The sequence below is a fragment of the Dermacentor silvarum genome, chromosome 3, assembly GCF_013339745.2.
Source record: "Dermacentor silvarum isolate Dsil-2018 chromosome 3, BIME_Dsil_1.4, whole genome shotgun sequence".
In the NCBI taxonomy this organism is placed as follows: domain Eukaryota; kingdom Metazoa; phylum Arthropoda; class Arachnida; order Ixodida; family Ixodidae; genus Dermacentor; species Dermacentor silvarum.
Genome location: NC_051156.1, coordinates 45,711,874 through 45,729,672, shown reverse-complemented (window position 1 = coordinate 45,729,672; position 17,799 = coordinate 45,711,874). Strand labels below are relative to the sequence as shown.

The 17,799-nt window shown below is 43.8% G+C and overlaps 1 protein-coding gene across 1 annotated transcript in view; it reads left to right on the top strand.

The window, feature by feature from the left end:
* LOC125943767 (pre-mRNA-splicing factor CWC22 homolog) overlaps window positions 1-17,557 on the top strand; it is a 90,073-nt gene extending 72,516 nt beyond the window's left edge. The window contains exons 8-10 of the mRNA XM_049663272.1: window positions 3,023-3,142; window positions 12,287-12,346; window positions 14,883-17,557. Of these exons, the coding sequence (XP_049519229.1) occupies window positions 3,023-3,142; window positions 12,287-12,346; window positions 14,883-16,137 (1,435 nt within the window). The 3' untranslated portion in view covers window positions 16,138-17,557. The remainder of the gene's footprint in view (window positions 1-3,022; window positions 3,143-12,286; window positions 12,347-14,882) is intronic.
* Window positions 17,558-17,799: the final 242 nt, after the last annotated feature.

The following is a 17,799-nucleotide window of genomic DNA, read 5'->3' as shown; positions in this document are numbered from 1 at the left end:
AACAAAGTCGCAGTTTCGCCTGAAAAGGGAAGCATCCATTGTCATAGAAAATCTGTGGACAGCTATACAAGGTAATGATAGTAGTTTTGCTGGCCATAAAAACTTCTAGGAATTCGCTTACCAACTAAATTAACAAGCATGGTGTCACGCGCGTACAAGCAACATGAACACATCTCACTCGATAACCGCGGAAACTAGATGCTAAAGCGCTAGAGTAAGGAAGCGCGGCAGCAGCAGCGAGCGAATTGACCATCGTGTTGCCATGGAGACGCAGCAGCCGCCGGTTGAGAACGCCCTCTCCTCCCCATGGTGCCTTGCGCGAGATAGAAGACGGCGCGCTTCCGCCCCTCTTTCCTCCCTTACGCGCGAGCTTGAGCCGTCGTCGTCGGTTCATCCTCGCACGCTTTCACCCGCACCTACAGCAAACGGCGCGTGGCAACGATGTTATTAGCCTTGGACTTTATACGGAACACCACAGCGACGCCGACCGCGGCAGAAATGCGCCTGTAGTGTCTATGTAGCTGCTACCGCAATGAAATCCACCACCACAACCGCACTGCCTCCGCATCCCGAAACAGTTCCTCAGGCACAGTAATATGTAGTTTGCTCCTATTTGTTCCAGCATGTAAATCAATTGGGAGTCCAAATTGTACATCTTAAGAATGCAGCTTCTGTTTTCCACCAGTCTGCGAACGCGCTCGAGCCTCGCAGCTTGTGAGGCACAAGCTGCGCCTAGTGCCTCGTTCGCCTCGCTTGCGCCTCGTTGGCTTGTGCCTCGTTCGCCGCCTAGTATGCAATTTCTTACGCAATTTCTTTGCAGTTTTTCGACGGGAACATATCGCTTCTCTGAGCACGCGTTTCTCTTCTAGTCGAAACAGCACTCACGCTTATGGTTTTGCACACCGGCCACGTCTACGGGTTTTCAACACAGGCGTAATTCCAATTAACCCGCTCGCTTGATTGCACTCTGTCCCGCTGCTCCCTATAGAGGTAGCAGGCATTCGTCATTTATGGAAACGGTAGGCACGTGTCCATGAGTTAGGGTTTTGCGCTGCCTCCTCTTGAGCATGCGCAGATACGTTTCGCATGTGTCTTTTCTGCTATTGTGCGAGCTTTCAGTTGGTAGTCAGTGCTTGCGTTGTATTTTTCCCATCGTCGGTTAGTTAGCATTGACCATCAGTTTCTCGCCAGATACATTTGTAGATATATACACGAAGCTTACATATGATGGTGATGCAAGTGTCCGCCACTATGTTGGCCGTCAAAGTAGTGGGAATCACTGAATCCTTGTTCTCTGTAAGAAATATAAATGATACATAAAGCCTTAACACAAAATGTCGCCTTAAACACATCCTAAAGCGCACCAACCTATCAATAAAGATAGATTATTATATTCTACGGCTTCGGCTGATTTACTTTTCCTTTGTATTTCTTTTGTATTATTTAGGCCTTCGGTATGTGTCACTGGGTGCGTGCCAATTAACGCCTAATTGTTCATATTAATGGGTATGTGCAACTCTAGAATGAGAGCTATAGAAGTTGCGACATTTCTTCTGCATAAACATAATCGTTGCAGAAGATTACACGTTTCATGGCAAAAGAAAGTAAACAGTTGTACGCACGACCCTCAGTTGGAGAGCATTTATTTACCGCTTCATTGCAGCATCGCCTCACATAGTCTCCAACGTGTGCGGTAGATCTGCATATTTGTTTTTTTTTCGTTCCTGCTCGTGTCTACATGCCTACGTTTCAGCAACACGAATCCCTGCTAACTTGATGAACTTTCAGTCATGCCATGTGTAGCCTAACTTTCACTCCTCTGTGGCGTCTGATCGCTAGACCGCAAAGTATATTTTGCATCGTTGCTGACTTCGGTGCTGTCTCCTCTAGGTGGTCCTCTTTCCCGTAATTGTCAGAATTCAAACGCGACTTAAGATGGCGGTTGTCCGGCGAAGACGGCTAAGGAGCTGTCGTCGCAGAGATGTGGAATACACCCAAAAAAGGGAGTTCATCTTCCCCGTGACGTGATTGCAATAAGGGAATGTAATTTCCTGAATCGTCTTACAACTTCTCCTTGAGTTGGCGGTCATGTACATGATTGTGTATTCCTATGTTGTCATCAACCACAGACGCAGAAGCGGTAAATATTTCACTGAAAGTTTCCAGTGCTGCTTCTTTCAAATCCCTCGTATTGCTTTGGAGACTAATATTCAATATATTGTGAAGCCATGCTTACTAAACCGCTAATGGCTTTATGCAATACTGTAGTGTTGTGGCATACCAAAATTTTCATTGCCAAAAGCGACTTATTGCTTGATGAACGTTCGAGGCAGTATTCGTTGCAGCATATTTTCTTAAGTTAATTTTGGTGTTAACGTCGCCGAATTTAATTAGCTCATGGCCGTTTATTTAATGTTCCTTCTTCTGTAGTGTTTTGTTCAATGAAGCACCCGACGTTACCTAACGCAATTCACTGATACTCTGATTCTGATTAGATTTTTGTTCCGGTATCTAACAAGAGAAGCCAAGAACGCCAGGTTTTGTTTCGTAATGTTCTTGGTGTAAATTGCCATTATTTTACTGGTATGTATAAATATAATGTCATTTTTGCTTATCTCAAGATCTACGGAATTTGCCTTGTTTAAGAGTATAACACCGTGTACTGTTTTATTCCAAATCGGGTCGGGCACATTTGGGCACGCCAAAGAGGAGTGAAAGTTAGGCTACACATGACATGACTGAAAGTTCAGCAAGTTAGCAGGGATTCGTTTTTCTGAAAGGTAGGCATGTAGACACGAGCAGGAACGAAGAAAAAATGTGTAGATCTATCGCACATGTTGGAGTCTATGTAAGCGATGCTGCAATGAAGCAGTAAATAAATTCTCTCCAACTAAGGGTCGCGTATAGAACTGTGTTTACTTTTTTGCCCTGAGACGTGTAATCTCCTGCACGAGGTAAAACCTCGCACCGCTTATTTTCCTTGCGTGATATTTTGTTCTCTTTAAATGCACGCTCGACGAAGAATTTTGGACGCATATCCAAAGCCCAACTACAGCACGTCCACGGAATCCGTGGCAGTGAAGCCTAGCAAGAAGACGAAGAAAAAGAAGCCACCGCCTTCATCAAGTTCGTCAAGCTGCAGGTAGGTACTTCACACATACTGAAGCGCTGAAATTGGAACCGTCGCGCATACGAATACCCACACGACATTATCGACTTGCTATCTTTTGCGGTAAGCCAAGGGCCACTCTCTATAAACCTTAGAAGTATTAGCGGCCAGTGCTAGAGTGCCATAAATAGTTTATATGAAATGAGTTTCTGAGAACTACTCTTTGTTTCGGAACTGACGAAGTGGACGCCTCATGATGTGAACTTACACTGGTTCGCCCCAAACTTGTGACCACTGCAGCTAACACATGCGGACGCAGCCGAAGAAGCGGCTACATTACCCTTCTTTAACTTCTCTTTATCTCTCTCTCTGTGTGTGTGCGTGTGCGTGCGTGCGTGCGTACGTGCCACCTTACCATCACTGTCAGTCTATTATATCTCCAGTGCACCATGCAGGCCTCTCGCAGCGAACTCCAACCACCCCGGTCTTTTACCAGCCGACACTAGCTTTTGTCTGCAATGTTCTCAATTTCATCACAGCAGTTTCAAGTGGCATCCATTCTATGAGTCTAATAGTTTCAGTTTCAGTTCAGTTTATTATCCATTCAATACAATGATTATGTAAACGATACTATACAGACGAGGGTCCCAAAGTCAAAGACTGCAACGGGAGCCTCGGTTCAAATTAAAAAAAATGTGTACAAGGCATGGGTTAAAGCCGCAAAATTAACAACGTTGAAAGAAGACAAAGGAACGCGCAAAATACAATACAATAGTCCACTTGGTATCGCCAATGCGCGTTGCATGTGCTGCCAAATTCCATTTCTTCCTACTATTCTCCACAAGAACATTGTTTACTCCCATTTGATATTTAATCCACACCACTGTCATGTGCTTTAGCTTAATGCCGACCATATTTTGTTCCATCCTGCGATGCGCGATGTTTAAGCTCTTCTGAAGCTCCGGTGTTAACCGCCAAGTTTATGCTCAATGTGTTAGTGCCGTTACAATGCAATGATTGTATACTTTTCATTTCAACGATAGAGGTAGGCCCCCGGTCATGACTTGGTAATACCTGCCGCGTGCGCTACAAACCAATTTTATCATTTTTGTAATTTTTCGCCTCATGATCGGCATTGCTTGTGAGAAATTCGCATAGACAAACGTATTGTTGCGAAGATTCTAGCGGTGTACGCCGCAACAGGAATTCTTGTTTTCTTGTCTGGCCATTTCTGACCTACTGTTGCACGTTGTAGGCTAGGGCCCGCAGTGATTGGTTGAAAATTATCTGTATAGTTGCTGAACAGGAGAATGTCGTCAGCAAAACGCAGGCTGCTGAGATATTTGCCATTATTCCTCATTTTAATTTGTATCAGTCTAATAGCTAGAATACTTGTAAGCACGAAGTTAATAGCACTGAAGAGATAGAGTTTCCTTGTCTGACGCCCTACGTAATCGGTATTTGTCCGCAATTCCTGTGAAAAATTAGCGTGCTTGAGAAAACTTTCAGATAAGCGCTAGGATATTCAAGAACTCTTCCTGACTCCTGGGTTACCTAATGCCTCCATGACTGCTTCTACGTACACTGAATCAACCACCTTTTCGTAGTAAGTTTCCTTTTATTTGTATAGCACAATACAGAAGGCATGGATGTGATTCATTTTCGAACGTCTCTTCCTAACGCTAGCCTGCTTTTTGGGTTGATTGAAGTGTCACCCTGATTCTTTTGAAGATTACCTTGGTGAATATTTTATGAATACTAATAGCAAACGAATGCGTCTATAATTACTCACTTCTTTAGCGTCCGCCTTGCTGTGGATTGTATGATGTTGGCATTTTTCCAACTCTGTTGGTACACCTCAAGTCTTGGCGTTTTGCCAAGATATCTCCTCCATCTTTTATCTAATCAATTGATGTTCAACCTTCGCCTGACACTCTTCCCCGTGACATGAGTTGAACAGCCATTCTAACCTCAGTGCTCGAAACACATGAAACTTCTGTTTTCTGTTCTTCGCCACGTCAAATAACGCTCAAGAGGCTGTTCTGCATATTCTGTAGTATGCCTCTGTTGCCTTTACTATATCATCAAAATCGCTGAAGATATTAGCCCGCGTATTTTTCACTGCTAACACCACTTTCTTTCCTACGCCAAGTTTCCTTATCTCTGCTGCCCCCATTTTTTATGCTTTCTTAAAGTTTTAGGTGGTGGAATCGGGATTGTCACCATTAGGCGCAGCCTTATACGCTACACGACGTCGGAAAATTTTTTTTCTGTCACGACAGTGCGGCTAATCTCCAGTCGGGTACTCTGAGACGATTTGAGTGTCGAATAAATATATCTTTTAATAATTCTGAAATTTCATACACCACAAATGGTGGATGTAATAATACTACTGCAATAAGTGTGTACTAGATAATACAACTTCGAAAATATGTATTAGTATTCCTTAGGCAAACGCCAAATTTCATAGCACTATCTTTCTAATTCATGACGTTGACGTACATGACATTCATTGCGTTTGAAGTGATAAAGACGCAAACAGAATATAAAAAACATAGGAACAGAATACGCATATAGACACAGAAAAATAAAATAAACTTTAACGAATGCGCGTAGCTGTCCACCATGCTAGATGACAATTTCCATATTCAATTACTTCTCAGTGGCTATGGTGTTGGACTGCTGAGCACTTGGTCGCGGGATCGAAGACCAGCCACGGCAGCCGCATTTCGATGGGGGCGAAATGCGAAAACACCCGTGTACTTAGATTGAGGTGCCCGTTAAAAAACCCCAGGTGGTCCAAATTTCCGGAGTCACCTACTATGGCGCGCCTCATTATCAGATCAAGGTTTTGGCATATAAAACCGCGCAATTTTAATAATCATTTACTTATGCGCACGGTGTTTTAACGCACACAAAGCACCGTGCTATGCGCTCATAGCAAAATCGTAACAATAGTGCAGAAACGAGGTTCGAACGTGTGTTCGCTACGACGGTGGTCATAGGCCTCTTGCGAAGGAGTTTGAGGTATAGTAGTGGCGCCTGGTGGCGGCAAGAAATGTTGGCTCGGTTGGGTAATAGTGAGCCCTGGCTGGAGCGAAGCACGTTTCTAGCCTGACTTTTGCGTCAATTCGCATTTTTGTCTGCCCTGTTGTGAGTGCGAAAAGGCTCATCGCTTGTCACAGACCACTCTGCGAGCTGGCCGTAGCCTAGTTTTACGAAAACGGATGCTCCGTAGTGCCGTGGGACGTAATGCTGAAAGCAGAATGAATTAGCGACGCCTATCCGACCGAGAGACCTAGCACAGCCGCGAAAAAGCACCACTGTCGTTACTGCTGCGTCGTGGGCTGCCACGAGCAAGAAGGTCTGAATCCAAACATCAGATTCTCCCGTTTTCCTTCAAGGCCTCACGGAAGTGGAGCGTCGGGCGCGCTGTATAACTTCACTACCCCACTACGAGCAGCACAGGTTCGAGAGTTAAATGTGCTCATCATTGACCTGAAGCCAACACGTTAAGGCAGCGCAGCAAGGCAGTATTGATTACAGCACATCGTTGTTGGAGCGATGTCTTTAAAAGCCACATCAAGCGAGCAGCGCACGAGCTCGCGCTGCAGCGAGATTTGCACGTACGTTACTGCGAGCTCATATGCATTGCATCAGTTATTTATCAGTTGCTAAAGGGACAGAGGGTCGCTACTATACAGCGCAGATATGACTACTTGTTTAGCTACATGGAGTCCACAAAGATTGCAGGAGGCCCGCCGTTTCGCGGAGTGCTGAACGACCGCTGATGGCGCGGCGCGTACCATCGTGCGCCCGAGCAGTTCCGTACACATGATGTCTGCTTATCGCTGCTGTGAATTTATTTATTGGAAGTATTTCCTCGTGTTTGTGTGCCTGAATATAGCAGCGTGCAAACCTTAGGTGAAGTCGAACTTCGTACGCGACTCGCTTCATTTGCGATTGACACCGCGCGAAAACTTCGCCGTCTATTTCTTGAACGGCGTACACGTACTTGGCGTTGCATAATTTCTTGCATTTACGCAGCGTGCCACCCTTGAAAACATCTTCGGCGTCCAATATTCCATGCATTCCGTGGCACTACATCAAGCGAAAGTGGCGGATCCATAATGTAAACGTGCTTTCCGAAGCAGAAAACCGAGCTTGGTACTACCCAGCCCAGGGCAGCACCATTTTCGCTGCGCCCCCTGGGCAAAGCAGGACCTGTATAGGAATATCTCAAACTGTTCTAATGTGCGAAAACGAAACAAGCGGTAGCGTGTTAGGTGCTCGGATTTCTCTGTATGCCGCAATATGAAGTTCTGCGTGCTTTAGCTTACGTTTCATATCAATTCGAATGGGTCCCAGCGGCGAGTCTCAAATCTAGCAGCAAACGCAGAAGAGTTTGCAAAAGTGAGAAGCAATCTGTTCAGGTCTTGTTGTCACACTAACCACTGTTCAGGCTGTGAAGTTGCCATCTCAAACCTGCCGAAACAGGTTTGATGTTTGAAGTTATTTTTAAAACATCACAAATATACTCGTACATAAGCGTGTTTGTATATGCTGGTATATGCTGTTGGTATATATAATGGTATATGCTAGTATGTTGGTATATGCTACGAAAGCATGTTCGAAAGTGATCCATTTAGTGGGACATCCAATCGTTGCTGAATTAGTTGATGGAAAGGCAGATGAGTCCACAAATTTTCAATAGGCGCGCAAAAGATAAAAACACGCAACGAAAATAAACATAAATTGTGACAGAAATTGCAAAAGAGGTTAAGGCACGAACGCAATATATATACACGGTGTTTCATTATAGCTGCACTAAATTATTAAAAATTGCCTGTGGCAGAGAGCACAATTATAATCCTTGATCTAAACTACTCGATGAGGCGGCCATTACTTCCACGATAAATCAAACCCCTAATTGAATAATTAACATAATTACGCTAATTAACTTTTTAATTTATTATTTTATGGCACATCTTTCAATGTACGAATTGTAGCCGCTGATTTCGCAAGGCATATCCACTTGGAACGAATTCTCGGGACTGAACCAGTTTCGAGATACTAATTTTCAGTGTCCGACGAAATGCATTGGTGTTCCAGTTACTTTCGTGCTTCAATGCATAAAGCAGCGTTTTCCTCAAAAAGTTAACTGGAACGCCCATGCATTTCGTCGGACACTTGGAAAATTAATATTTCAAACCTGGTTCAGTCCTGAGAATTCGTTCCAACTGGATCCGCCTTGCGAACTCAGCGGCTATAATTGGTACATTGAAAAATGTGCCGTATAATAATAAATTAAAAAGTTAGTCAGCGTAATTATGGTAATAATTCACGTAGGCGTTTTGATTTCTCTTCGTAGTAATGACCGCCTCATCGATCAGTTTAGATGAAGGATTATAATTGTGCTATTTGCCTCAGGCAATTTATAAAAATTTGGTCCAGCTAAAACGAAACACCCTGCATGAACTCATGGACAAAAATAAGAAAATGGGAAACAAATATAATAAGAGTGTCTTTCGGGCGCGACGAAGCGGCATTAGCAGAAATACAAACAGTTAATTCTAAAGAAAACAAACATAATTATTGTACACCTTTTACAAAAAGCACATCACGTAGATATTCCAAAATATCATTATTAGCAACACTGAGAGAACACCAGAGCTGGAAATTCGCGATATACAATATTCAGTTCAGAAATTGGTGTTATTAAATCCGGAGGATTTCTTGACGAACATTTGCCAATTTGACAGTATCTATCTATCTATCTATCTAGCCGCCTACGTCTTGGTGCTCTCATGGTCGTATCATTTGCTTGGTATGAACTAAAATTGGCATAGTATGAGAAGAGGATATGACACATAAATGATAGGTTACGACATGAATGTCATGGCATGGGTGTCATGTAGGTCATGAAACAACCGCTTATGTCTTGGTGCTCGCATGGTCGTTTCGATAACTTGGAAGGTACCAAAATTGCCGTCATACAAGAGTGTATGACGAACGTAATCGATAGGTCATGACATGAATATCATGACATGTGTATCATGTAAGTCATGAAACAGCCGCTCAAAAAATAACAATGAACCAGCGAAAAAATATAAACACTCATAAACCACTGAAATGGGTTGGGACGTGGGTACTAAGTGAAAGAAACACTTAAGGATGATGGTAGAAGTGAGTCATAAGCATGGCTCAGCAAAAATGACAATGATTCAGCAAAAAAAAGATTAACATTCAAAAACCACTGAAATGGGTCGGACGTGGGTACTAAGTGAAGGAAACACTAAAGGGTGGTAGTGGAAGTCATAGTCATGAGCATGACTGAGCAAAAATGTCAATGACTCAGCGAAAAAGATTAAGACTCAAAAGACACCGAAATTGGTTCTGACGTGGGCACTAGGAGAAGGAAACACTAAAGGATGATGGTAGAACTCATAGTCATTACCATGACTAATCAAAAATGACAATGAGTCAGTGAAAAAGATTAATGCTTGAAAACCAATGAAATGGGTTCGGACGCGGGCACTAAGTGAAGGTTTGTGGTAGAAGTCATAGTCATGACCATGACTCTGCAAAAATGAGAATTATTCACTGAAAAAAATTAACAGTCATAAACCAATGAAATGGGTTCGGATGTGGTACGAAGTGAAGGAAAAGGCTAAATATTGATGGTCGAAATCATAGTCACGAGCATGACTAAGGCTTTCGCCTTAAGGTCTCTTAAGTGTAGCTTAAGGGAGTCCTGAGGACTCATGACATGAGTGTCATGACAGGCGTGTCATGTAGGTCATGAAGGAGCCGCCTACGTCTCGCGCCGCGCACGATTTGGCTCTCTGTGCACGAGAACACCGGACTAGCGGCATAAGTCAGTGCTACACTAACACTGACGCAGACACAAGCGGAATACAGAGCATGATCGCTCGCTGCAACACGGTAGAAAAAGACGTAGTTTCGCTGTCTGCGCGTGCGACTGCACGAAGTGGGAAAAAGCGGACCAAACGGAAGTACGTCTCTCTTGCTGTGGTGCGAAGTCAAGCAAAGACACGCAGGCATTCGGTTTGTCTGGTTTATTATTTCTCTAAACTGTAATTCGTCAGTTGATCGAAGCTGCAGATTACAGAAATAACAGAGGTTGCCTTGAATAACTCTCGAAGTGTCACGTGTCACTATGAGCGACGTCATAGCATATACATGTACGTAGGTGCACTTGTTGATATACGTCATCCCCTCGTCTTGGAGCGCGGCGCCCGCGAGGAGAAGGGTAAACTACATTTGGATTGAAATTTCGTCCCTTTCCGCGGCGCGTAGCTACGTAATTATTAGCAGACACGATCGTGAGCGCGCATTGTATGCACTGCGCTTGTCAGCTCAAAATGACCAGACCTGGTGAGGGCCTCTTCAACAACGGTAGAAAAAAAGTTTACGGTGACGCTGCAATCACGGCTAGAGGTGGAGGAGAAAGTCTGCTCATTCACAAGTGCTGTGATCGTGCGCGCAAATTTTCGACAGATATTCTGTAAGATAACGATTGGACGTAGCAAAGTTCATTTGGACGGAATGTTTGAAACGTGAAGGAGAATACGTGGCTATAGCTAAAAATGTTTAGAATAGTGAGAAGAGCAGTGGTGGATCTCTAAGCATGTCGTAATAAAGCTTAGGGGCACACTGATATACGTATCAAGGCGCGAAAAAACGGATACGAAGATACACAGGTAAAGAGGATGTTTACGTTTGTCTCTTGGTCTTCGTTCTTTCACGCCCCACTACTTACACTAGTATGTCTGACCAACTAGGTCAAAATAAATTTAGGGGTACTACCTTGTTTTCAACGGAACGCCAATTGAGAACTGTCGCGGGGCTCATCGGTACAAAACGTTTTAAAAATAATAGTTTTCGGAGGTAGTTATTTTCGGGCGTCACCGAAGACAATTTTAAATTTGTACCTGTAGGTTATTTGTTAAGTATAGTTGCCTATAAGCACATCAAACGTAAGCAGCTTGCAAATTGCTCCGCGTATCAGGACAAAGCTTCGTAGAAATAAAATGTCTGGCGGCAGCCCCAGGCTGCAAGAATTTTGAAGTTGTATACACGATCCTTATATGCTGTCGGAGCGCATCAAATGGTGAGCCGAGTAATTTAAGTAGATTTTACAGTTGCAACTGAAGCCAACGGCTAACATTTTAGTTTCCTTGTTTGTGGATATAAAATGGATAGCCTCTGCGCTAAGAATAAGAAGCAGAAATTGTATTTGAAAGTAAATACGTGTTGTGGGAAAGGAAGCGCCATTTTGGGACGGAAGCACAGCAAACTATGCGGGGTGATGAAATTAGGAAATTTTAAGGCGCAATTTGAAACCCACTAGCGCAAGACAAGGATAATTGGTGATCGCAGGGAGATGGCTTCGCCCTGCTGTGGACTTGAAAAAAGGCTGATGGTCATGATGATGATGACGTGTTAATATGGATAGTAACTAGCCGGTCGGTAAACGAATGGGAACTGGTCTTAAGTATAATGTAGCCCGTGTGGCCGAGGCACGCTGACTCTTTAAGAGGAGGGTACCCTATGGCTGCGAATACGAAATTGCTACAAGAGCTGGTAAACGGTCTCTGCCGGGAAAGCGCCATGAGCCTCTGAAACCGAGAACTTAGTGGACGCCGCGGACGTTGTTTGTGGGGGATCTGCTTCTCTGGAGTTTGTGATTCTGCAGATAGAGGACAAGCATGCCGCGCTTTTTATGCCTCATGGCCCAGCCACGAAAACGCTTGCAAAGTTAGCCTTTACCACTCAAACATTCAGGCCTAACGATCTATGGGAGGCGCCTACGGACCTTGCTCAATGCTCGCGATGCGCACGGCTAAATTTTTTTACAGGAAAGTACCAACCGGGGATAATGTGATTCGGCCTATGCGACAATCATCTAGACTACCCTATATGCAAAGAAATGCGAACGAGCTACCCCAATATTTCGCAGCTTTTTTTCGTATATCGCAGTGCTACAGATTTATTTAGAGAAAAAAAAAACGTTTTAGGACCGTCAGCTGTGCAACCAACCAAAAGATGTTTGAGTCATCAGTGGTTATATAATTTTTATGTACTGTCTGACTGCCAAAAATTGTTGTCTCGGGTTAATATATTTGACTCATTTTCCGCATTCTTTCATCGCAGCTGCGTGTACACAGATACGCCGACGCCAGAACCGGAGCCAGCAGCAAAGAAGAAAAAAGCGTAAGTATTCTGTACGCGACAAGCAGCTCATTTGAGGTGAATGGATCACAGGTTTATATTAAGTTCCTCGTTCTCCTTAATAAATGATAAATTAATGGAAATGAAAACGGATGAAAACGCAACTGCGCGCATTCGCAATACGCGTGCGATGGTCGAACCAGTGAGCTACCTCGGCACCGTTTTCCCATTCACTTTCTGTAGTACTTATGTATAACTATTAGAACTAAACCTGGGAGTGTTAGCCAGCACCACACCTGACAAGCCTTGGCGGCGGATGTGGAATATCCTTTTTTGTCGCAGGCTTCACGTGTGCGTGAACTTGTTGGGTGAACGCAGCTGGTTAATAAACCCACATATGCTACCTAAAGGCATCAATGCTGCCGGATTCAGGCCACGCAGTGCTGCAGGACACGCTATGTGACGAACGAGATGCAAAGAAACCGAGGGCCCGGTTTTCATTACTCACATCATAAGAAACCTAGAAACAGACACCAAAGGCATGAAAGGGGAAATTACATGTACTTATTATTTGAATCAAAGATTGATAAATTAATGGAAATGAATGTGGATGAGAACACGTCTGGCTGCAGGTGGGACACGAACCCACGTCTTCGCATTACGTGATCCCATAAATTTATAATTCTTTAATTCAATTAAGTACATTACTTTCTACTATGCTGTCCTTGGTGCCTTTGTTGGCTTCTTATGATATGACTTATAAAAAAATGGGCCTCGGATTTCTTTCTTCACGGCTATCTCTTAAAAGATAGACAAACAATGATTTATTATTAAGGTTTAATTTGATTATACCCTCAGGGCCAGTAGCATTAAAGAGGGGAACGGGGGAAATGTTCATGATAAAATAATCACAAGAAATAGTCCCAATAACAACGCTAAATATTCATATTTATCACGTTTTGCGAATTACACATCGGATACGCAATTCATAAATAACTTTAAAAATTTAAGGTGCATAATTGAAGGTAAATAAGGTACCAAATACTCATGGAAGGTAATTCATTGTTAGTATTTAATAGAAAAAAAACATTCAGACGGTGCTCATGAACATATGATAAAAACATGAAAGCGTTGCCAGGGCAAGTTTCAGTGACTAACGTTTGAAGACCTGACTTGTGCACGATGTAAATCGGCCAGAAAATCTGCCTACTGTAACCTATTGCTGAACGACGACTCAGAAGGGTTTGGGTGCAAATTTATTTTTTACACCTTTATTAACCCTGAAGAGGTGCCTCATGCAGCAAAGGTGCGCGCAGACATCGAGGGATTTCCTAGTCAGTGCTTGGGAGGAAGCGGAGGGAGGCTACATTAGCTTAGAAAATGCCTTTATAAACGCGACATGTGGCGTAATTGTTATTAAAGTACAAAAATTAACCTTTCAAGGCAGAGTTAGCAGTGTACACGGACGAGAACTAAAAAGGAAACTACAGATTGAAGACTCTCGGTGGGAATGACTATCGGAATGCCAACCGACCACCTGCTGTTTTCAGATAGCTGACGTCCTCGTTAGCAAGAATGCAGATAACTTGCCGCAAATTCTTTGTGTTCGAACAGCGCATGAGAAGGCTTCAGAATTACTATGCAAAAAGCAAAAGTAGTGTTAGCCCTTTCTGGTCCATATTTTATTACTGAAGTGAAGAAATTATAATTAATGCATTTGAATCGCAAAAGACAATAAAAAAAGGAATGATCTCAGCGCACTTTTCAGCAACATATCAAATACTTTTCTGATGTAATAAACATACATAGCGGTGTTGGACGCAGTGTATCGTTCATTATCTTTCTTCTGAATCATACCGGGGTGAAGTATGGTAAAAAGGTATGGGTAGACCATTTCTGTGCCACCTATGGCGAATGGTATGCATACGCTTACGATACCGCATAGGGGCCTAACCCGAGCTTGATGGGACGCACGGAGAACTGCGAAATATCTTCGAGAACCACGCCTGCCTTCGGCACCAGACTGATAAGTTGTGTAATTAAAGGTGCTTACGCTCAGATTTCTAAATGTACTTTTGGTGTTTGAAATCGTCCATGTCCGATATTTGTTGTAGAGCTTTGTTAATCCTACCCAAAACATTCTACTGCAAAAGTTTCGGAAGCTTCGCGATAAGGAGGAAGAGTTCGTGTTTGATAAGTTCTTCATGCTGTATGGAATGATGTTTACTTAAACGCCAACAAAGTCAAAGCGGCGAAGCTCCGCTTGGGCACATTGGACAGGACTGGTACTGTTTTAATTGCGGTAATGTCCTTTTACGTTTCCGTGTACCCGCCTTATCTTATATCTCCGGAGAAAGCGATGGGACTATCTTTCGACCTCGCAATATAACAGCAACAGTAACTCATTCTAGTATTATCACCTGGATTCGCCTTCAGAAATGACCATTCAACACCTATAAGCGTCAAAATAAACGTCAATGCATGTTTCAAGGCAAGGGCGAAGCGGGGGAAACCGCTTCGGGGATATTTAAGGCGAGTGCTGACATTGAAATAAATGTTCAACCATTTTCTTTTGCAGTATTAATTACTACGATCGCTCGCCGGACGACGACGATTTCAATATATATATCAAAGTAAAGAAGGCGCACGGACACGAAGAGAAACCAGAGTCTAAAGTCAAGGACCACGGAAAACGAGAGATTGAAGTAAGTTCTAGTGGGGAGATTTTCATCCGGTACGATGACGGGAGCAAAGTCGAGACGAAGAAAAGCCCGAAAGGCGAAAAAGAAAAGGACAAACAAGGAGACAAGGAAGAGCGCAAAGGGAAGTCTGGCATCAATGAAAAGGAAGCAGGTATGCACGAAGACAAGCACCTCGACACGACAAAAGCAAGGGACCAGAAGGAACCCCCCGCAAAGAAAGAACTTTACGGGAGTCCGGCCACCGACGTGCACGAAGATAAAGAAGGCAAAGCCGTGCGTAAGGAATCGAAAGATAAGAAAGGAAGCAGCGAAAAGAAAAAGGAAGACTTGCCAAAAGGCACAGGCGTTGGCGGCAAGAAATCAAAGGAAGGGAATGACAGTCCTGAGAAGAAGAACGGAGAATCTGTCGCAGGCGTGCATGGTGAAAAGGATGCAAGAGTTGAAATAAAAGAACAGGGACGGATTGAAGGTTCTCCTAAAACAGAGCGAGCGCGCAAAGCCAGCTCAGCCGCGCCCGGAGAGAAAGTTCCCGAGCTTGGCGGAAAGAAAGCCAAGGAATCGAAGGGCGAAAGTTCACCGAAGCGGAAAGAGGACACCCGCAAACACAGCTTCGACGCATACGGCGAGAGAAGCGGGAAAGAAGGGAAGGACGGCCACGGGAAGAAGGGGACGCGAAGATATTCTTTGGGTGGGCACGAAAGCAAAGATGATCAGGCGGATGGCAAAAAGCGGAAGGACAATGCGGAAACTGCTGCGAAAGACAAGGAGCGCACGGATGTAAAGGAACGGGGTGAAGGGGAAGACCCGATCCAGTCTACGCATAAGGACAAAGCACAGAAGAAAGCAAAAGCGGAGGAGGAAGAAGAAGAGCCGAAGAAGGCACGTGGTTCCCGTCGGAAAAAGTCAACCACCGACGTGCGAGCGCTACTCTACGAGCCTCCGCAGAGCGGAGTTGCAAGAGCCCTCCGCGCCGTATCCCAGAGGGCACTGTCGGGTGGCCTGGGATCCAGTGTGCTTCACAGCATCACCAACAGTAGCGTGAACCTGGCCAGGAGTCTGTTCAGCCGCTACCAGACCGTGCGAGGCAACTCTGAGGACGAAGGCCCATCTCAGCAGCCGGTTTCGCCTTGACCCTAGTGGTCAGCGTGCGTCAGTTTGTTAAAGGAACACGTGACCGACGCCGCCAGTTGTTTTATTACGCTGCACCTGACTTGTCGGACTTTGTTGCTTCCTATATTCGTGATATAAGACACAAAAGGGATAACCTTTCGCTTTACGATCAATCCTGGCTACAGGAGAACAGGTCATTGAGTCCCTTTTTATGTGCTGCCTAATGCATTTTTTTCCGAAAGACAAAGTATTATTTTATTGCGAATAGGTGCCAACGTGTTTCCTGCACTTGTTTACTTGTGTCTTAACAAAGCTATACATTAGTGCATTCTGTCGAAACTATTTGTCGCCTTAAAATCTGCAGGTTCATAAAAGACTAGATTGCTTATTTTAGTCGCAGTTTATATTGCAATCATCGCACCGCCAAATTGTGATATCTTTTACAGTTCCTGTATGAAATGGCAATATCATCACGGGACATTTGGACATTTCCAGCAATAAATGCCTCGTTCGGTCTATAAATTTTTCGTGTAACCGTCTCTGAGCAAAATCGTAGCAGCAGCTGACTTCTAAATCGGAAGTATATGAAAGATACCTAACTTATTTTTATGCAACCATCTTGTTTTTGCTTTTGCATCACGTTACGGATTATATGCTGATTATTGCGGCGTAGCTATGCACGGCAGTGCTCCACACGAAAGGGTGCTGTTTTTCCCGCCTTTTGCTTAAATGTTGATTAATCCCGCTTGATCAACTCTAAAGCCCAAGGTGGACGTGCTGCTTTTTAAAAGAAAACCCTATCGTACGCAATGGTAAATACAAAACAAATCTGCCTGCCAAATAGTGGCAGAAGCAGTCGTATCCAAACCATTACCACCAGCCTCTGAACAGTAAGAAATTCGAGCGTTCGTTTCTAAAGTTGTAAACATTGCTCCTAGTCTTTGTGCCTTGAAGCAGCAGCTTGCCTAGGCAGTGCGTGTGTAATACTCCATCCACACGGCACACATTCGATCAGGATATATCCTGATGGGAATTTCAAACGCAATTGGCTCGCTTACGCCACTTGCGCCAAGGAGCTAATTGGTATTGAGAAATTTGTTTCCGGCCGTGTTCATGGGTGATCTCGCGTGACAGCGTTATAATAAGTGTCGTTCAGAAATCTTGTTCTTCGGATAACGTCAGAAAAGAAGTTATGAAGGTTCTCTTCATTCGAGAAACCTATTAGGAAGTTTGTGTCCGCGTGTGCACACACAAGCTGCGCAGCCATAGCAAAACACAGCCATACACTGTAAGCAAGTGAATGAAGTGAAAGGAAAACGCAAGTTAAATTAATTCTGAATATTTTAAAGTAAGAAATACCGATTCGAGGCTACTATTTCGGCAGCGAATATTATTTATATTTCAGTTACGCGGATCTGTAAACACGTTCCTATTTACGTAATGCCAGATTTCTGGGGCAATATATATGAATTATTATACATATTTCTTCCTATTGTAGCGCGCACATTATTATACGTGCCATATAAATAAAAGTTATGGATTCGTAATAACTATAAAACCCCTAATGTAAGAAAAATTATGCATTTAAGTCCTGAATGTACCTACTACCCAGCTAAAGAGAACTGTAATAATGAATTCCTTCAGTCACCATCTCTACCATCATACCGAAATTTTCTGAAATCA